The sequence below is a fragment of the Ichthyophthirius multifiliis genome, assembly GCF_000220395.1.
Source record: "Ichthyophthirius multifiliis unplaced genomic scaffold scaff_1120509251321, whole genome shotgun sequence".
Taxonomy (NCBI): Eukaryota; Ciliophora; class Oligohymenophorea; order Hymenostomatida; genus Ichthyophthirius; species Ichthyophthirius multifiliis.
This window is the reverse complement of record NW_004085988.1, coordinates 1-19367: the sequence shown is the minus strand read 5'-3', so window position 1 is coordinate 19367 and position 19367 is coordinate 1. Positions and strand designations below refer to the sequence as shown.

General features: G+C 15.1%; 6 protein-coding genes across 6 annotated transcripts in view, besides 44 other annotated features; 3 read left to right on the top strand and 3 right to left on the bottom strand. All coding sequences in view use genetic code 6, as the record gives it.

Annotated features, from left to right (window-relative positions):
- The window catches only part of IMG5_181070 (hypothetical protein), a gene marked incomplete at its 3' end in the record, with an annotated part of 1325 nt that extends 286 nt beyond the window's left edge, over window positions 1-1039 (bottom strand). The window contains exons 1-2 of the mRNA XM_004027474.1: window positions 964-1039; window positions 137-888 (exon numbers count right to left, since the gene is read on the bottom strand). Coding sequence (XP_004027523.1) covers window positions 137-649 — 513 coding nt within the window. The 5' untranslated portion in view covers window positions 650-888; window positions 964-1039. The remainder of the gene's footprint in view (window positions 1-136; window positions 889-963) is intronic.
- Window positions 28-110: a microsatellite.
- Window positions 716-757: a microsatellite.
- A 361-nt stretch (window positions 1040-1400) lies between the features above and the next one.
- Window positions 1401-1465: a microsatellite.
- Window positions 1402-1499: a microsatellite.
- Window positions 1500-1721: 222 nt separating this feature from the next.
- Window positions 1722-1786: a microsatellite.
- A 138-nt stretch (window positions 1787-1924) lies between these two features.
- Window positions 1925-1966: a microsatellite.
- Window positions 1967-2282: 316 nt separating this feature from the next.
- On the top strand, window positions 2283-4123 carry IMG5_181060 (mitochondrial carrier protein, putative; the record flags this gene model as incomplete). Its single annotated transcript, XM_004027473.1, has 7 exons — window positions 2283-2521; window positions 2708-2802; window positions 2930-3165; window positions 3372-3463; window positions 3507-3642; window positions 3685-3765; window positions 3974-4123. 7 exons carry the CDS (start codon window positions 2283-2285, stop codon window positions 4031-4033), a joined length of 939 nt encoding a protein of 312 aa, XP_004027522.1. The 3' UTR covers window positions 4034-4123.
- Window positions 2854-2914: a microsatellite.
- Window positions 3268-3341: a microsatellite.
- Window positions 3770-3844: a microsatellite.
- Window positions 3797-3861: a microsatellite.
- Window positions 3820-3881: a microsatellite.
- Window positions 3869-3925: a microsatellite.
- Window positions 3872-3959: a microsatellite.
- Window positions 3887-3929: a microsatellite.
- Window positions 4124-4231: 108 nt separating the features above from the next.
- Window positions 4232-4267: a microsatellite.
- A 222-nt stretch (window positions 4268-4489) lies between these two features.
- On the bottom strand, window positions 4490-7943 carry IMG5_181050 (hypothetical protein; the record flags this gene model as incomplete). Its single annotated transcript, XM_004027472.1, has 6 exons — window positions 4490-5596; window positions 5691-5774; window positions 5886-6806; window positions 6836-6979; window positions 7071-7435; window positions 7487-7943. 6 exons carry the CDS (start codon window positions 7941-7943, stop codon window positions 4490-4492), a joined length of 3078 nt encoding a protein of 1025 aa, XP_004027521.1.
- A 187-nt stretch (window positions 7944-8130) lies between these two features.
- Window positions 8131-8172: a microsatellite.
- Window positions 8136-8190: a microsatellite.
- Window positions 8136-8206: a microsatellite.
- Window positions 8150-8207: a microsatellite.
- An 847-nt stretch (window positions 8208-9054) lies between these two features.
- Window positions 9055-9094: a microsatellite.
- Window positions 9095-9130: 36 nt separating this feature from the next.
- Window positions 9131-9180: a microsatellite.
- Window positions 9172-9220: a microsatellite.
- A 183-nt stretch (window positions 9221-9403) lies between these two features.
- Window positions 9404-9445: a microsatellite.
- Window positions 9426-9473: a microsatellite.
- Window positions 9428-9471: a microsatellite.
- A 31-nt stretch (window positions 9474-9504) lies between the features above and the next one.
- Window positions 9505-10417, bottom strand: IMG5_181040 (hypothetical protein; the record flags this gene model as incomplete). Its single annotated transcript, XM_004027471.1, has 2 exons — window positions 9505-10078; window positions 10398-10417. 2 exons carry the CDS (start codon window positions 10415-10417, stop codon window positions 9688-9690), a joined length of 411 nt encoding a protein of 136 aa, XP_004027520.1. The 3' UTR covers window positions 9505-9687.
- Window positions 10079-10151: a microsatellite.
- Window positions 10080-10151: a microsatellite.
- Window positions 10167-10279: a microsatellite.
- Window positions 10227-10284: a microsatellite.
- A 143-nt stretch (window positions 10418-10560) lies between the features above and the next one.
- Window positions 10561-10627: a microsatellite.
- Window positions 10584-10627: a microsatellite.
- Window positions 10628-11526: 899 nt separating this feature from the next.
- Window positions 11527-11625: a microsatellite.
- Window positions 11527-11629: a microsatellite.
- Window positions 11527-11630: a microsatellite.
- Window positions 11551-11626: a microsatellite.
- Window positions 11631-12140: 510 nt separating the features above from the next.
- Window positions 12141-12191: a microsatellite.
- Window positions 12192-12261: 70 nt separating this feature from the next.
- Window positions 12262-12303: a microsatellite.
- Window positions 12304-12499: 196 nt separating this feature from the next.
- Window positions 12500-12539: a microsatellite.
- A 41-nt stretch (window positions 12540-12580) lies between these two features.
- Window positions 12581-14759, top strand: IMG5_181030 (hypothetical protein; the record flags this gene model as incomplete). Its single annotated transcript, XM_004027470.1, has 3 exons — window positions 12581-13479; window positions 13539-14375; window positions 14436-14759. The coding sequence occupies exons 1-3, from the start codon at window positions 13141-13143 to the stop codon at window positions 14757-14759; spliced, it is 1500 nt and encodes a 499-aa protein (XP_004027519.1). The 5' UTR covers window positions 12581-13140.
- A 101-nt stretch (window positions 14760-14860) lies between these two features.
- Window positions 14861-14905: a microsatellite.
- Window positions 14875-14906: a microsatellite.
- A 68-nt stretch (window positions 14907-14974) lies between these two features.
- IMG5_181020 (hypothetical protein) lies at window positions 14975-15537 on the top strand (the record flags this gene model as incomplete). The annotated part of the gene is made up of 5 exons (XM_004027469.1): window positions 14975-15054; window positions 15104-15139; window positions 15196-15265; window positions 15349-15414; window positions 15479-15537. Coding segments are annotated over exons 1-5 (281 nt in total), but the record flags the coding sequence as incomplete, so codon positions are not given.
- A 303-nt stretch (window positions 15538-15840) lies between these two features.
- Window positions 15841-15909: a microsatellite.
- A 980-nt stretch (window positions 15910-16889) lies between these two features.
- Window positions 16890-16933: a microsatellite.
- A 743-nt stretch (window positions 16934-17676) lies between these two features.
- Window positions 17677-17747: a microsatellite.
- A 1150-nt stretch (window positions 17748-18897) lies between these two features.
- Window positions 18898-18957: a microsatellite.
- Window positions 18958-19367: the final 410 nt, after the last annotated feature.

Sequence of the window (19367 nt, the reverse complement as noted above, 5' to 3'; positions counted from 1 at the left end):
ATATATGTTATAATATAAATAAATAATTATATATATATATATATAGATATATATATATATATATATATATATATATATATATATATATATATATTTATATATATATTATAATAATAATTTTTTTTATTTTTTATACAGGAGAATTAACTCTTTATCTTTATCCATTTTATCCCACTACTCCAAATTTTTCTCTTTTTTTTTCATCTCTATTTTCTTCCTCTAACACTTAGAAAACACTATGGAATTCTTTTTAGTATCTATTTTTTAATAATTAATATTCACTTCCTTATCTTTTTACTGTGTTTATTTCTTCTTCCATTTTACTTTCTTTGTCTTTAATTTTCTTCTTTTAAAATTTTAATTCTTTACTATCTTCAATTATTCTTCTGGATAATATTTTCTTTATTTCTCTATAAAGGTAAAGTTCTTGTCTTATCTTATCTATTTGAACTTTTAATTCGTTATTTTCCGCATTTGCGTAATTGAATTTATTTCTCACGTTTTCTATTTTCAAAAACGATGCTTTTATCATCTTTTATAATCTTTAAGGGTTCAACAACATGACTTCTTAGACTTATTCTCGTCTTTTTCGAGGAGAATTTTCTTCTTATTTAGCTATTTCATCTATATTTATACGTCTTTTTAACATTATGTCATGTCTTTTTTAATCTAATAATTATTTTGCTTATTTTATTTCTTCTTCTAATGTATTCTATTTTTGTTTTATTTATTTTTTTTATGTTTTTTTTAATTTTTTACAAGCCTTTCAGACTCCTTTTTTTTATTTAAATCAAATTACTTACCAATATGTTATATTCTTGCTATCTTAGATGCCATCATAGGGTTTTTGTTTAAAGATATTGTTGATATAAATTTAGAATCTACATACTTTTTTTTTATTGATTAATTTTTTTATTTATATATTTTTATTAAGAAAAATAGTTTATTATTTTGAATATTTACATTTTGGTTTTTTAAATCTTATGATGATTTATGAAAGTTTTATTATGTTTTCATTACTTTATGTAATTTTATATTTATGTATTTTTTTATATAAAAAGTAATATTTATTTTTTAATATTTACTTAAGAATAATTATTATTATTATTATTTCACAAATAAAATAATTGAATTTAAAAATATTTTTTTAATAAATTATATGCTTTTTTACATTTAATTTAAATAATAAATATATTGATATAAAGAGTTTTTATTATTGTTTCATATTTTAAATGTAAAAATAAATAATTATTCTATAAAAATATATTATAAAACTTTTTTATATTTGAATTAATAATATAAATAAATTATTATATTATATATATATAAATAATTAAACATTTAATAATAAATTAAAAAAAATAATAATAAAATAAACATAAAGAAAAATATTTATTAATTATATATATATATATATATATATATAATATATATATATATATATATATATATATATATATATATAATTTAATTAATTAATTATTTATAATATTATAATACTGATAAAACAATATCAATATTTTTATTTATAGGAAAATAACATAAGAAAATATAAATTTAAAATACATTCTAATATAAAAATGCATTATTTTAATAAAATCTTAATATAAATGTTATAAATTAAATTTTAAATAATTTTAAATTATAAATAAAAGTTTAAAAGTTATTCTAACAAAAACTTTTTATTTAAAAAAATAATATATTTAATATACAAAGTATAAATTTATATTTTTTAAAAAATAAAAAAAATTATTTATAATTAAATAAAAAATAAAATAAATTATTTTTTATTTTTGAATTGAATAATAAACTAAAAAAAAAAATATATTATATTTATTTAAAATAAATAGATAAAAATATTAATTTTAAAATATAAGTTAAATAAAAGAAATAAAGGTATTGATTTTTTTTTTGTCAAAAATAATTAAAATTTATTTTAATTTATCTTAAAAAATAATTTAATTTAATTCTTTAATTAAAATAAAGTTTTTAATAAGGTAAACAAATAAAACATTATTTAAAATAAAAGTGTAAATATATCATCAAACATATAATAAATATTATTCATAATTTTTTTTTTATATTAATAGAATATTTTATTTATTAAAAAAAATTAAAATTGCATTATATAATTTTATAAAAAGAATAATAAATTTTATATTTAAATTTAATATATTTTACCATATATATTATTAAAATAAATAAATCAACATTTAACTTTATTTATTAAAAAAAATATAAATCTAATATTTTTTTATTTAAAATAAAATATTAATAAAAATATGACTTAATAAAAAGATCCTAATTAAAGCGCTATGCAAATAATGAAACCTTTTATTTTTGCAGGAATTGCTGGTTGCACAGCCACAAGTTTTACTATGCCTATAGATTCAATAAAAGTAAGAATTTAACTAGCAAGTGAAGCTATAGCTTAAGGAAAAGGTGAAGGATAATCTATTAACCCAATCAAAATTTTAACTAAATCAATAAAAGAGGAAGGTCCTAAAGGATTATACAAAGGGTATTAAAATATAAATATATAATTATATAAATAATATATAAATCAAAAAACAAAACTGTATTTTTCCTATAATAAAATAAAATTATTAATATTTATTTTTATTTTGTCAATATTATTTTATTTAAATTGTATACATTACATATATATAATATAATATAAAATTTAAATATATATATAATATTATAGCCTAGATGCAGCGCTTGTAAGATAAGTTACTTATGGAACAGTACGTATGGGTCTTTATAGATATTTATCTGATGTTTAGTAACATAAAAAAAATAGTAATATAAATTAAAAATTACTTTTTATTAATTTTATATACAAAAAATTTAAATAAATATTTATATTTATGAATTTAATAATATTTTTGTATTTTAATTTTAATAATAAATAATTTTTATTCATTAGGAAATCTTTATATTTATGAGAAAATCATTACTTCATCTTTTGCAGGTATAGTTGGTTGTATGTTTGGAAACCCTGCTGATGTTGCTTTAGTTAGAATGTAAGGCGATAAATCTCTACCTATTGAATAAAGAAGAAATTATAAAAATATTTCCGATGCTTTAATTAGAATCGTAAAGGAAGAAGGAATTTTAACTTATTGGAGAGGTTCCTTTCCCTCTATTATTAGAGCTATTGCAGTAATTAAATTAATATTAAATTTTTAAATATAATAAAAAAAATATTAAAATTTTATTTTAAAATATTAATATAATAAATTAAAATATATATATGTAAGATGAATATATATATAGATATATATATATATATATATAAATATATATATATATATATAATTATATATTAATATATTATAATAATTAAATTTTATTATTATTTAAAATAGATGAATGTTGGTATGATGACAACATATGATGAAATTAAAGAGAGATTAAATAGTTTAACAAAACATAAAAATTCTTTATATATATAATTGGCGTAAACAAAACAAAACATATTATATATTTATTAATATTTAAAGATCTTCTGCTTGTTCAGGAGTAGTATGTGCATTTTTATCATTACCTTTTGACAACGCAAAAACTAAAATGTAAAGAATGAAAGCTGGTCAAGATGGAAAATTACCCTATAATAATGTTATTGATTGTATAAAAAAAGTATTTTTTTATATATTTTAATATATTATCTATTAAAATTAGACTATTGTAAACGAAGGTCCTACTAAACTTTGGGTTGGATTTTCTACTTATGTTATGAGAGTATCTCCGCATGCTATGATTGTATATATTATATATATATATAAAAGAAATGAAATATATATAAAAAGATATTATATATAATATATAAAAGAATATATATTAAAATTAATATATAAATATAAAGATATATATATATATTATCTTTATAAATATTTATATAAAATATTTTTATAAAATATTTTTATTTATAATATATTTATTTATACTAATATTTACCAAATATTTTTAGTCTTTATTAGTTTAAGAATTTTGTGCTCATTAATTTAATAAAAAACCAACAACATAATGACATTTATACGAAATATTTTTTTTTATAAAATTTAAGAAATAAAATATTATAACATTATAACGAAATTTTCGTTTTTATTTAAGTGTTTATTTTTTTATTTTTATATATTTTTCTAATTTATCTGAATTTATATTAATATTTATATATATTTAAATTTTATATTCTCAAAATAATAATAATAATATAAATTATAAAAAAAATTTTATATATTATTTATAATTTTAATATTTTTTACATATTTTTTTTATTATTATATTAATATAATAACAAATTTTATTTTTTATATAATATAATAGTTTATATTTTTTTATATTCTTTATTTTTAAAATTATACATATAAATTTTTTATAATTTTTTTTACTCTAAATAATTAAAAATATTATTAATATTTTAATAATTTAATTAAATAAAAAATCAAAATAGATAAATAATTAAAAAAAGATAAATAATATATTCTCAATCAAACTCAAAATACCATAGATATTAATCAAATTCATTCTAAAAAATTAAATTTTCTTTTATTTTATTCAATTTAATTATTTTTTTCTCAACCATATTTATTTTAATTCCTTATTCTTCCAAAAGTTAATTAGCTTCTTCATTATTTTTATTAACGAATAAATCCAATCTTTCTAAATTTTTCAATTCCTCATTTAGTTTTTTTCCCATTTCATCAATATTTTTCATTCCTTCTTTACACTTCATTTTATTCATAAATTATTACATTTATTCTTTATCTTTTTCCCTTTTCTGAATTGCTTCTTGTAGTTATTTACTCGTTGGTTTTATTGGAGCTCTATTACTTCGTAGTTTGTTCCATTAAATATTTTTAAAAAACGGATGAGCTTTTATTTCGTCAGCTCCTTTAGCCCCTAGTCTTTCTTTATAGTTCGGATTTAATAATTTTTGCATTAAATCAGCTGCTTCAGGTGATATTTTATCTCCATCTTCAATATCACCTATTTCAGGCCATGTAATGTTCATATTTTTGATATTCTCGAATATTTTTTCTACTGAGTCATCATTAAAAGGAGGTACTCCAACTAAAAATTCATACATAATGATTCCCATACTCCACCAATCTAGCGATTTATTATTCGTAGATTCACCTCTAATAATTTCTGGAGCAATGTAATCCGGAGTACCAACAATTCTTTTTTCTTCATGTTTTTATTATTTCTTCATTATTCCGCCTTCGACTTAAATTTCTGTAATATACTCATTTTCTTTATTTTATTCAATATTAATAAATTCTTTTATATCTCCCATTTAATTTTTCTGTTTATGTAAATTTAACTTATTATTAAAACCGACTTCAGACAAACCAAAATCAGCTAATTTTAAATGGCCAGATTAATCAATTAACATATTATCAGGTTTTAAATCTCTATGCACTATATTTATTTAATGTAAATATTCTATAGCCAAAACTAATTCAGCCATATATATTTCTGCTATCCATTAGTCTAAACATGTATATAAATTTAAGATTCTACAAAAATCACCGCCCATCATATATTCTAGAACAAAACATATATAATTTTCATGAGTAAAGGAATAAAACTAAATTTATTATATATACATAAATATGCTTTATTTTTATATATATTAAATTTATATGTATATATTTTTTCTATATTAGTTTTTTAATATTTACGGCTTTAACTACCCAATCGCCTGAAATTAATTCGAAAACATTTTTTTCTGAAATTAAGGTTTCAATGAATTTTTTATCTAATTTCTTTTTATTTATATATTTTATTGTTGATTATATATATATATATATAATTTACTTTTATACTTGTATCTATTATTTTCATTGCAAAAAGATCATTAGTATTTTTTTTTTTACTAAATAAACATACCCATAAGCTCCTTAACCTAATAATTTTATAAATTCAAAATCTTTAAATCCTATTGACAATTAATCTTTTTTTTTCTAGGCATCTAATTTAACAAATTCAGAGTCACTATAATATCCTTTCTCATTAATAATATTATACGCCTAAAAATCAGGAATATCAGGATAATAGCTTTCTACAGGTTTAGGAGGGGGTTCATATATTAATTCCTCTTCTGTTTCTTATTAATTTTAAAGGTAATAAAACGAGCTTTTTTTTCTAACATTTTATTCTTCTTCTTATCTTTGTTAAAGTAATTAAACATATGGAGGCAAATCAATATCTAAATCATTGTTTTTTTAAGTTTCTTCTTCAATAAATTTCTTTAAGAGGACTTCTCCACTGGAATCGTTTGGGTTTTCCAATAAAGATGAATAACTATCGCTTTAAACTTCTTATATTATTTAATTTTCGATACTTTTTTAAATTTATATATTATTTTATTTTTCATAAAAAGGAGTATTTTCGTTTTCAGTACCTTTTTTTTTATTATCAAAATTTTTGAGCAAAGATAAAATTGTTTTTTATTTTTTTTTTTAATATTATTCAATTTCTTTTTCTATTTCTTATTTTTTTGTGTTTTCTTTTATTTCCTCTTGTTCATGTGTCTTTTAAAAATTAAAAATATTTTATATTTTTCGCTGTTAATTTCTTGTTTTTAAGGGGTTAAAAGCAGGAGAATCTATTTATTCATTTTCTTCTTCATGAATAACTTCGACTTAATCATGATCTTTTTTTATTTTTTCTTCTATTTATTTTATTTTATTTTATACAACTACTTCTTCTTCTTTTATTGTTTTAGGAGAGTATACCTATTTAGGAAAGTCAATTAATTTAGGTGAAACTATATTTTTCTATAATTAAGAATTTTTCTTTTATAAACGTTCATTTAAGTTTTTACTAGCAATAATTCGAGTAGGCTTTTTTTCTTCATTATTTGATTATATAGGAGAATTAATGTTTATATCATCAATTTTAAATAAAGGTAAATTTGTATTAAGTTCAACTTTTTTTAGCATTAAAGGAGAATTAAAATTTTATTCATCTATTTTTTATGTTGAAGGAGAATTATAAATAAGTTATTTTTAGTTTATATATTTATTATTTTAATTAGTAATAAATGGTGAATTTTCAACGATTTCATTTATAGAATTTTATTTTTCAGGCGTATTTTATTACTATTACTGTTATTATTATTATTATTAGAATTTACATTTCGCTTAAGATAAGCCTTTTACTTATTATTTTTTATTAAATGACATAGAAATTCCTTTTAACATTTGAGATCCTAAAGAAGGTGTATGACTGTTATTTTATTGAATATTTTTGATTTCTTGATCATTTTTCTATACACTCATTTATAAAGTTATTCTTTCCTCAAGATGCTTTGAGAAATTCTAGATTAATGTAAGCGTATCGATTATATCTTTTTTTTAGCTTTCTTTTCTATATGATATTAATTCGAGTACATCATTAACTTTTTATTTTAATTCCATTTCATCTTTTTATTTTATAAAATATTTTTATTTTATTTTTTATTTAAAAAAAATACTTTTTATATTTATAGTTTGTTCGTTATTATTAATAATCTTTTCGCCATAATTTATTATTTCTTTTAATAATTCTCCGTATTCTCTTATTTATCTTATTTATTCATCTTCTTCAGTATTACCATTATCTTAAGTATTAAATTTAGTTAAATTAGCCATTATTGTAGTTCCCATTTTTTTTTTATTGGCTCTATCTAATTTTATTCTTTCGCCATATTAATTTGCTCGAAAACTACTTGAGTTACTATTTATATTATTATTTGGAAATTATTATAAAGCAATTATTTCTCCTACTATTTTATTTTTTTAATCATTAATATTTTTGTTTTCTATGTTTTATGCATAATTTTATTTTTTATTTAAACTTTTTTTTTATTTTATTTTTTTAGTATTTTTTATTTTTTTACGTTTTTAAATTAATTTCTCTTCTAATATTTTGCCTTGTTTTTGTACATTCATCTACTATAGATATTAGTTCGATATCTAAAAGTAATATTTTTTTCTTTTTTTAACAATTTTTTAAGCATATAGCACTGTGTTCGTTTATTTCTTTTATATCAATATTTGTAGCATGACATAATCGGCATTTTATTAATATTTTTTTGTTTTTTATTTTCATTAATTGTTTTTAATAATAACTTTAATTAAAAAATAAATATAAAAAAATATATATATAAATATAAATATATATATATATATACATATATATTTATATATATATATTAATGTTTACTCTTATTAATATTATATCCATTTATAAATTTTATATTTGTAGTAATCAATATTTTTTTAAAAAAAAACTTCTTATATTGATAAAAAACGGAAAATTGGGAATAAACAAAATATCATTTTAGTTGATATCTATATCGAGCTTTTATCTTTATTATTTTTTTAAAAAGATTTTATGTTTTTGATTAAATGTTTTAACTTTTCTTTATATTCAATATTATCACTTTTTAATATATTTGGTTTTTATATTAAATTTTATTATTGAAATTCATATAATTATTAGCAATTATTTAATATTTATTCCTTTATAATATTTTAATATACAAATTAAACAAATGAATCTATATTTGTTACTTTTTAATCATCTTTTAAAGTTTTTATACATTTTTAAATATTTTAAATAAAATTTTTAATTCTATAATTTGTCTAAAATTTTTATATATTTTTAAATTAATTTATTATTTATATGTAAAAACTTCAAATAAGGAACAATTTAAATCTTCGAAAATTGTTTATTATTCAAAAATAAATGAGAATGTTTTAAATTCATAATCATATGAAAATTGACTCAAGTAAGTAATAAAATTAATATTCTTATTCTTTTATAAATTTATATAGAATTTTAATTATTTTTAAATATTATTAAAATAATATATATAATTTACTAAATCATAAAACGATTTAGCTTTTTTTCTCATTAAAAGTTTATTTCTGATTTAATTTTTTTTGTTATTTATATAAGATAAAAAAATATATATTTTAACAAAATATTAAAAATAAAAAAAAAAAAATAATTATAAATATAATAATTAATAATATTTAAACAAAATAAAAAATAAAAATTAAAAATTATAATTGTAATTATTAAAAATTTATTGTAAAAAATATATATATTAAATAATCAAATTATATAAACATTATAATAATATATATAAATATTTCCTTATAATAATATATATAAATATTTGATATATTTATTTAAATATTAAATATATTATTTAATATATATACTTTAAATTTTCTAATATGTTTTTTTATAAAATTAATTTATTTTATTTTTAATTTTATAAAACAAATATTAATTTATAAATTTAAGAATTTTTATAAGGATTTATTTTTATACATTAATAAAACTTTATTTTATTTTAAATGATAATATTTAAAAATAACATGTTGTTTTACTAATATTAAATATAATATTAATTGAATATAAAATAAATTAAAATAAAATATATATAAATTATAAATAACATTTATAAAGAATATATATATATATTTATATTTATTTAGATATAAAATAAAAAAGTATTTAGTTTAAATATTGCCAAAATAATAATAAAAAAATAACATGTACCTTCATAAAAAAAACAAAAAACCATTAATATTTTTACATAATTAATCTATTTAAATATTTATTTTTTTATTTTTTCTATTTCTAAATAAATAAATAAATAACTAAAAAATATCAATAAAATCAATAGAAAAATCCTAAAGCTTTACCACCGGTATGTCTTAATCTGCATTCTTCGTGAGTAAGGATACCATAAGTAGTTGTGAATACGACATGTCCAAATTATCTTGAAGGGAGAACATTGTTTGTCCATTTTTCAAAATCATTTAAAGGGACATCATATCTGGGTGAAATAACACCACATTTATTTATTCTTCCTAATAATTCGACGACTACTTTCTTTGATCTGTGATCATCAACTATTTCATATTCACCAATATATCCATTTTTTACATAATTCTCAAAAATCTCAATAGTACTTTTGAAACAGGGTTTTAAAAGGACTTGTTTTTTACCCCTTTTTTTTGCCTTAACTAAAGTTTTGAGGGCTTTTGGTAAAATATTTACCTTAACCCTTTTTTTTTTTTTTTTTTCTTTTATTACTAATTTTTTTTTTTTTTTCTTTTTTTTTTTTTTTCTTTTATTTTAAATAAAAGTAAATTTTTTAATTTTTTATTTTTGTATTATATATTAATTTAGATTTTTTTTATTTATTAAATATCATTTTATTTTTCTTATTTGTTTTATATATATTTTTTTTTTTGTTTAGTTTTATTTTTTGATTTTATTTGTGTAGTTAATATAAATAAAATAGGTTTTTTTATAAAATAAATAAAAAATTTGATTTTAAAGAAATTGTTATTAATAAAATAATTTGTTTCGTAATAAATAACTTTTTAGTTATTTAATTCATATAAAAATAAAAATTAATTTAATTATTTTCATATATAAAATATAAACATTTGATTTATATATTTTTTAAATCAAAACAAAATATTAATTATATATTTAAATACTAATATAAAAAATAATATATTTAGAAAGAAATATAGATAATATATAATTAAATAATAATTATATTAATTTTTATATAATTTAATTTTAAATATTTATTTTTTATATATTTTTTAAAAAATAATATATTTTATTATATATAAAAAAATTAAATTTATAAATTCATATTTTTATAATAATATAATATAATTTAATTAATATATATAAAAATAAATAAAAAATAATATTTTTTAATTATTAAAAATTTTAAAATATTTATTATATAACTAAAAAAATATATATATATTTAAATTTCAAATTTAAAATTTTCAAAAAAATAAAATAAATGCAATAAAATACTAATAATAACAAAAATTAAATTGAAAATTGCTTTAAATCATTTACAAATCTAGCAAATACTTTATAAACCAAAAAAATAAAAAAAAACTGTTCACAAAGTTAATTAAATATTAATATAAATAATGAAAAATGTATAAATCATCCTTAAAAAGATGTAAAAATATAAATTATAATATAATAATATCATAAATAAATAGGCTAAATATTTTGCATGTATAGAATAAAAAGAAACATATTACATATGCTCTAAATGTGGAATTTAATATGCTAATAAAGGTTATACTGTAATCGAAATAATTAATAAAGAAAAAAAGTAATAAAAATAATAAAATAATTTAAGATAATTAAGAGATGACCTTAATAAACATTATTTAAACTAAATAAATATAGTCGAATAATAATTTATAGTTATAGAATAATAAATAATGGCAAAGAAAAATGAAGTTTTAAATATAATTAATGAAAATAGAATAAAAAATGAAATATTAATAAATGAAATGATAAAAAAAATTGAAAATGAAAAAATTATATTTAATAAATAATAAATGGAAACAATATATATTAAAACAAATAAAATAGAAGAATTAATAAATAATATTTATTATATATAAAATAAATAAATACATATTTTTAATAATTATGATAATACATAACCACAAATATATGAAGAATAATAAATAAAAATAACATAGTAATAATAATAATAATAAACAAAATAATAATAATAATAAAATAATAATAATAATAATAAAAATAATAATAATAATAATAAACATTCAGATTATTATTTTAAAATGAACCTGAATATTAAGATAATAAAAATAGTTTAAAATATAAAAATATTATAGAAAAAATACATGAATCTTAATGTAAAAATTCTAATTTTTATTCTGAATTTCTTAATAAAAATTAAAATAATCTTAGAAATTAATTAAAAAATGTTAAAAACGATTTTAAAAAAATTGTTCTTATTTTAAAAAATAATACTAATAAATAAATTAATGATAGTTTAATTCAAGAAAATCTTGTTAATTCTTTTTAAAACTTAGATACTTGTGAAGGAGATATTTAATATACTTCTTATGATAATGTTTATGCTAATTTAGATTTTATTTATGAAAGTTATATAAATAATTAAAATAATATATAAGAATTCCAAAGTTGTTTAAGCTCAATCGAAGATGTTTAAAAAAATAATGTTTGATATAGTTTATATATTTTAAATTAATTATTAGAATAAATAATAAAAATAATAAATATTTTTCTTATAATAATAAAAACTAATTTATATTTTTGTAATAAATTTATATTATTTGTTTATAGATTTTTATTTTACTCTATAATATGTGTTTTAAAACTCAATAAAATAATAAAAAGGCTTTTATCCATTTATTTTTTTGACTTTTTTTATATATATTAAATTTTTATATAAATTAAAGTTTTTATCTATTTTTTATTATTTTTTAAAATATATTTTTTTGTTAGTATATATTATAGATTAATTTTCCTTTTTATTATTCATAAATAAAAATATAATTTTATTTTTTGTATTTATATCTATTTAATAAAAAATTATTTAGAAAAAATCTACTCTACAAATTTTTAATTTAAAATAAGAAAAAAAATATTTATTTCTATATATAAATATTTTTCTGTAAAAATATTTTTTTATAAAAACATTTCAAAAATAAAAACACTCATTATTAAAATAAAAAAATGAAAACACTTTTTCTAAACTTAATATTAATATTATTTGCAATATATAAAACAATTCATTCATTAAAAATAAGCATAAATCTTGAATCTTTTAATGCCTATAATGATCCTCCAACAGTAGCAGCTTAACCAAATCCAAAAAACGTAATGTTAGATCCCATTAGCAGGCTAATGCTATCCACCTAAAAATGTTTCGCAAACTTTTTATATATCACACCTTTATGAGGAAGCGTAACAATATCCCAACCAACAGCGGAAGAATTAGATATTTTATAAAAAATAACTGATCAAGCATAAATATAATACGTAAGAGCTAAATAATATTTCACAAATATATGCGATCCTGAATATTTGAAAAGAAAGACGTTTATTTTTTATGACAAAAATGATGCAACGAAATATGAAGCTTAATAAATTCATGATTTAAAATATGGGGTAAATACAGAATTATTAATTTATGTAGATTATAATTTTAATTAAAATAATTAAAATGATCCTGATAAAAAATATTTTTCTATCTGTTTGGATCCTTAGTATAAATCGAAAATTGGAATATAGAATTTAGCTATGGTCATGTTTTATAGTGATACAGATATTTTAATTAATCCATAAATTAGTGTAGGGGAAAAAGATTAAGTTTTTTAAACTATATTAGGGCAGCTTAAAAAAGCCTTTTTAATAGAAATTTTCAAAATTTAAAATATTAATGGTTGGATAGATATGGATAATTAACAACAAACTATATTAAAAAATCCATAAAATTCTTTAAGATTTGTTAATAAATTAAACCCAACCACAATTTATACTAAGAATATTCTAAATGTAGCTAGAAAATATTATAATTGTAAATTAATTAATGGAATGTATTTAGAATATATAGATGATTTCACATCTATGTTATATAGAGTAAAAAAAATACAAAATAAAATAAAATATATATATACAATTTTTATATATATAAATAGGATAAAAATTATTAAAATACATTATTATGGAGTGGTATATATGCATTTAATGATATATTTACGAACTCTTAATATACAATATAAGAACATTAAGTTTTGTCAATATTTACAATCGCAGCTTTATTAGATACTGGTTTTTTTACAGGAGTAAACATGAATTATGCTGAAAATATGACTTTTGGAAAAAATAGAGGCTGCACTTTTTACTCAAATACATGTAATGGAAAAACTAAATTAAATCCTGAATATGTGAACAAAAATTTAGGGGCAAAATACTGTGATAGTGTTAATTTTTTATATAAAAATGAAGTGGTTTTGTCTGAAAAAAACTAAAGAAACGGATGTAAGAGCGAGAAGAAAAGTTATTGCTATTAAAGAGTTGATAAATGGGAAAATACTGATAAAATTTAATACTTTGGGGAAAAAAGTAGATGTTTTATATCTAATGCGTCTACAAATGCAGTAGCTTAAGAGGATGAAGGTATTAGATGCATTTATACGGAATGTAATGCTGGAAGAGTCGAAATTTATCTAAATTAAGATTCTTTGGTTTAAAGAAGGCCTCTAATATGTTAAAATAGGGCTGTTTTAAATATCAATGGGGTTAATGATTAAAATGGAACTATTACTTGTCCCGATGATTCTGTTAGCTTTTGTGCAGTTAATGCAAGTAAGTTAGTTTAAAAATGCCCAAATAATTGTTCTATGAATGGATTTTGTTTTTAAGATAGTATATGTTTCTGTTTATAGGGAAAATAAGGAGAAGGGTGTGAAATAAATTGCTAAAATAATACATGTCCTGATTGTCCAGAAGGTTAATTTAAAAATCCTAATAATGTAATATTTTTTTTTTTCTTTAATATTTTATTTAATTTTAATTTTATTAAAAAATAAAAGATTTGTAAAAGTAGTTGCCCTTTAGGGTTTTATGGAATTAATAATATTTGTCATATGTGTTTTTGGAATTGTAAAGAATGTAATGGTGGAGAATATAATAATTGTACTAAATGTCATGATCATTAAATTTTTTATAATAATTAATGTTATGATATTTGTCCTGATAGTACATATTTAGATGAGGTTAATTTCAAATGTAAAAAATGTGATGACAATTGCAATTTTTGTGTAAAAGCAGGTGAATGTTTAGATGAAATTATTACTGATTCTGGATAAATTATTAAATTTTTAAGCATATTTTTAATAATTATTATTTTTGTATGAGTATTTTTTTTATAATATAATATTTTATATATATATAAAATAATAATTTATAATTTTTTAAAATATAATGTTATTTTATGATATTTCTTTATTTAGTTTTTTATTATTTTTTTAAATATTATTTAATATATATTATTTATATATATTTTTTTTATCATTATAAATCTTTATTGCTTAATTAGATTTAATATATAATAGATAAAAATTTAATAAAGGATTACTATATTTATATTTAAAAAAAAAAAATGAATTAACCTAAAAAAGGAATTTTAATAAAACATTAAAATACAATTGAGTAATAAAAACAAATATTTAAATATAATAATAATAATTAAATATCATAGAAAAAAAGATATTACATGGGATGAAAAAGCTATTGAGTATATTTTAAACATAAATAATAAAATTATTAATTTAAAAAAAATAAAAAAATAAGAGAACATGATTAACAAAGAGGAAAAACATAGAAAATAACTGAACCAAAAACGCCTTATAATCATGAATTAGTTAAATTATAAAAAAATGATTTTTATTTAATTAATAAACATTTATATATATAAATAAATATATTTTTTTTGCATTATTCTAGAATTATTATGATACAGATGATATTGATTAATTATATGAAGCTGAAATAAATAAAGAAAAAATGGAAGTAATTATAAATAATAATTGCTGTTATTTAATTAAATATTTTTCTTGAAATTAATAAAAATCAGAATAAAAAAATTGATATTAATAAATTAAATTAAGTCTTAAAAGAAGAACTTGATAGAGAGTATATTAAATTTTTTTTAAAGATTTATATTAATATTTTTATAGAAGAAAAGAACTTGCATTAAATTCAGATGAAGAAAATGAAATGGAATTGAAAAAAAGTACTAAAATATATTAAAATTTTTACTTACTTATTTAATTAAAAATAAATAAAAGAAGCTGAATTTGCGAAAAAAAGAAAACAACACTATAATGAAGGATATATGATTAAATAAATGAAGTAAAAAAAAAATATATTATATTATTTTAATTTTATTTAGAGAAAAAATGCAAAATGAAGAAAAAGATAATGATGAATGAAATTTATATATGTGTATATATATATATATATATATATATATATATATATATATATATATATATATATATATATTATTATTGATATTTCAATATTTTATTTTTCACTTTTTTGCGTATATTAATATTTAATTTAAAATAAATAATAATTATTTTAATATTTTATTAATTATTTTATTATAATAATAATATTTCATTGTAATTAAAAAAAAAAAATATATATTATTATATTTCTAAATAAAATTTTTAATTTATTTATTTATTTTTATATTAATATAATATATATTAATTATTTAATTTTATTAATGAAACATATATATAATATAAATATTTTAATATTTTTATCTTTACAAATAATTTAAATATTTTTATTATTTTTTAATATGTAAGAAGATAAACCATTTTAAGTATATCTTGATGCACCTTCTTAAATTAATTTTGAATCTATTTAAGATTATTATTTAAATAAAAAAAAATAAGAAGGTGAATATATTTTTATAAGTGAAACTTAAAAATAAGAATTGAAATAAAAATATATGAATTTATTAGAATAAAAAAAAAGACATTTGAATCATTTAATTGAAAATGAAAGAAAAAATTTATACCAATAGTTTATAGTGGAAAAAAATAATATTTATGAATAGTAAAAAGTAAGTGATTTATTGGAAAGTATATAAGATTAAATATAATTTTTAGAAAAAAGTTCAAGCTAATTTTAAAGCGAATAATAATAAAAATAAAAATAGATTTAATAATAAATGGAACTTTTTATATTAAAAGACTAAGAAGAATTATTAGATAATTAAATAAATATAGTTTAGTAGCAGATTCAATAAATATAATATAAAAAAACAAGTTGATTAATTTATATATATTAGAAAGAGAATAATTTTTATATAAATAAATTAAAAATAAATATATATATATTCATATTAAATAGGTTTATAAATAATATAATGGATTAGATATTTTGTATTTAATTTATCTAAATTATTAGAAAATCATCAAAATAATATACATTTAACATAAATATATAATTTTAATAAAAATATTTATTTTATTTTATTTATTTTTCATATTTATTAATTTATATTTTCATAATATATTATTTTTTCATATGTTTTTTTTAAACTTTATTAAAAATATAAAAGACAAAATGCCTTTATCTTATTTTTTTCTCATCTTTTATTTTGTTTTTAATAAAACATAAATAAATATCAGAATAATTAATTTACATTGAAATTTAATTTATCTAAATTTAACTTTATAATTTCATTTTTAATTTTTACTTAGATATATAAATAAAATATAAAACTTCATAAAAATATATATAATTATCAATATATTTTTAACTTTTTGTAACTATAATTAAATTAAAGTTATTTCATAATATTTTAATCTAATTAATAATAAAATTAAATAATAGTTTTCTTTCTAATTCTTTAAAGAAAAATAAATTAATATAAAATTAAAGGTAATAAAAATTTAAAAAATAATTTTTGTAAATTATATAAATGTAATGCATATTTATTTACTTTTTGATTTATAATTTAAGTATATTACTAATTTTATTTAATAAATCATAAAAATTATGGATTTTCTATATAAAGATAGATTAATCAATAATATAAAAAAATAAAATGAAATAAAAATACTAAACTAAATATAATAAAATAAATTTTAATAATTATTTCTAAATTCAACTTTTACTTTATTTTTAATTTAAGTTTAATTATAACTTTATGAAAAATATTTTACCTTAAACTTATATTTTTTATAAATGTTATAATATTTTTAAAATTTAATTTTAGTTTATTTTACTAATTTTAATATATTTATTATAATTATTTTTATTATTAATATTAATTATAAAATTTTATTATTTTTTCTTATTATATTAATTTATTAAAATTTATAAATTTATTAGGTTAATTATAAATAATATATTATTATAATTTAATTGCTTTTTTAAATAAATATATAAACTTCAATAATTTAAAAATTTAAAGTCTTTAAAAAACATTTAATATAATTCTTATTATTTACAAAAAAAATATTAAAAAATTATTTATAATTAAGAAGATTTTTTTAATATAATCACTTAAATTATATTAAATTAAATAAATGTATTTCATATTTTAATACAATAAATAAATAAAAAATATTATTTTATATTTAAATAATTTATTTTATTTATTTATCATATTTTAAATTTTATTTATTGATAGCCTATTTACACTTTATCCTTAATATATTATTTGCAAAATTAAAGATAAAAAATAATTATATAAAAATAAATGTTTATGTATATAATATAAACTAATAAAAATTAATAATCATAAGTATATTTTTTTATATTTGTAATTTATTAATAATAAATTATAGAAAAATTATAGTTGAATCATTAAGTTTTAATTATTCTCTATTTAATAAATAAAAAATAAAATATTATATGAGTGTTATTGATTTAAAATAATATATGCTAATTAAATATATAAACATTTATTTATAGAAAATTATATTATTTATTGATTTTTATTAAAATATTATATACACTTTAGAATAAATCAATAATATAAAAAATGTATATAAAATTATTACTTTGTTAATACTTTTTTTTATAATTGACATTACAACATACTATATAAGATTTTTAAAAATGTATGGATAGTAATTGTGGCGAATATGCATGTTGGAAATCTTATGATCGTTCAAAATGTGAATAATTGGATGTAGAATTTAATACATGTTATGAAGAGTAAGAAAATTGCATAAATTTCTAAAAATAATGGATGAAAGTAAAAGATTAATAAGATAGTGAAATGATTGATTTTACACCTTGTTATAACGATTGCAAAAGTATTACTATATAATAAGATTATGTAGATTATCATTATATTTGTAAAGCAAAATGTTCAAAGATTAGTTATTAATATATAATTATTTTTTCAATTTTAAAAGTAATGTTTCTGTCGATTCTATGATAAAAAAAAACTATTATCAAAAATAAATTAAAAGATTCATTTATTTTATTAAAAAAGGTAAAGTAATAATATAAGTTATATTTTATTTTAGTTTTATTCATATTGTTTTTATTTTTAACTTAATTTTTTTTTTATTTTTAAAGAATTAGAATAATTATTCGATATACAAAAAATTTAATATATAATGTGTTTATAATAACTAATTAAAAATAAATTAATTTAATTATGAGTTTTTTTATATATTTTTTTTAAAAAAAAAAATATTTATGTTATATAATATTAATATAAAAATTCATTAAAATAGTTAATAAAAAAAAAAAAAATCAGATAAATTCAAATTTCTAGTAATTAATATAAACTTGAAATGTTGTTTAAATAAATAATATATTTATAAAATTACTAAAATATTTATATATAATATTAAAATTCTAATAAAAAAAAAAAAAATATATAATATAAATTAAATTAGATTAAATATATAAAAATTATAGATAATAAAATTACAATAAAATAAATTTTAAATATAAAAAAAAATAATATATATATATAT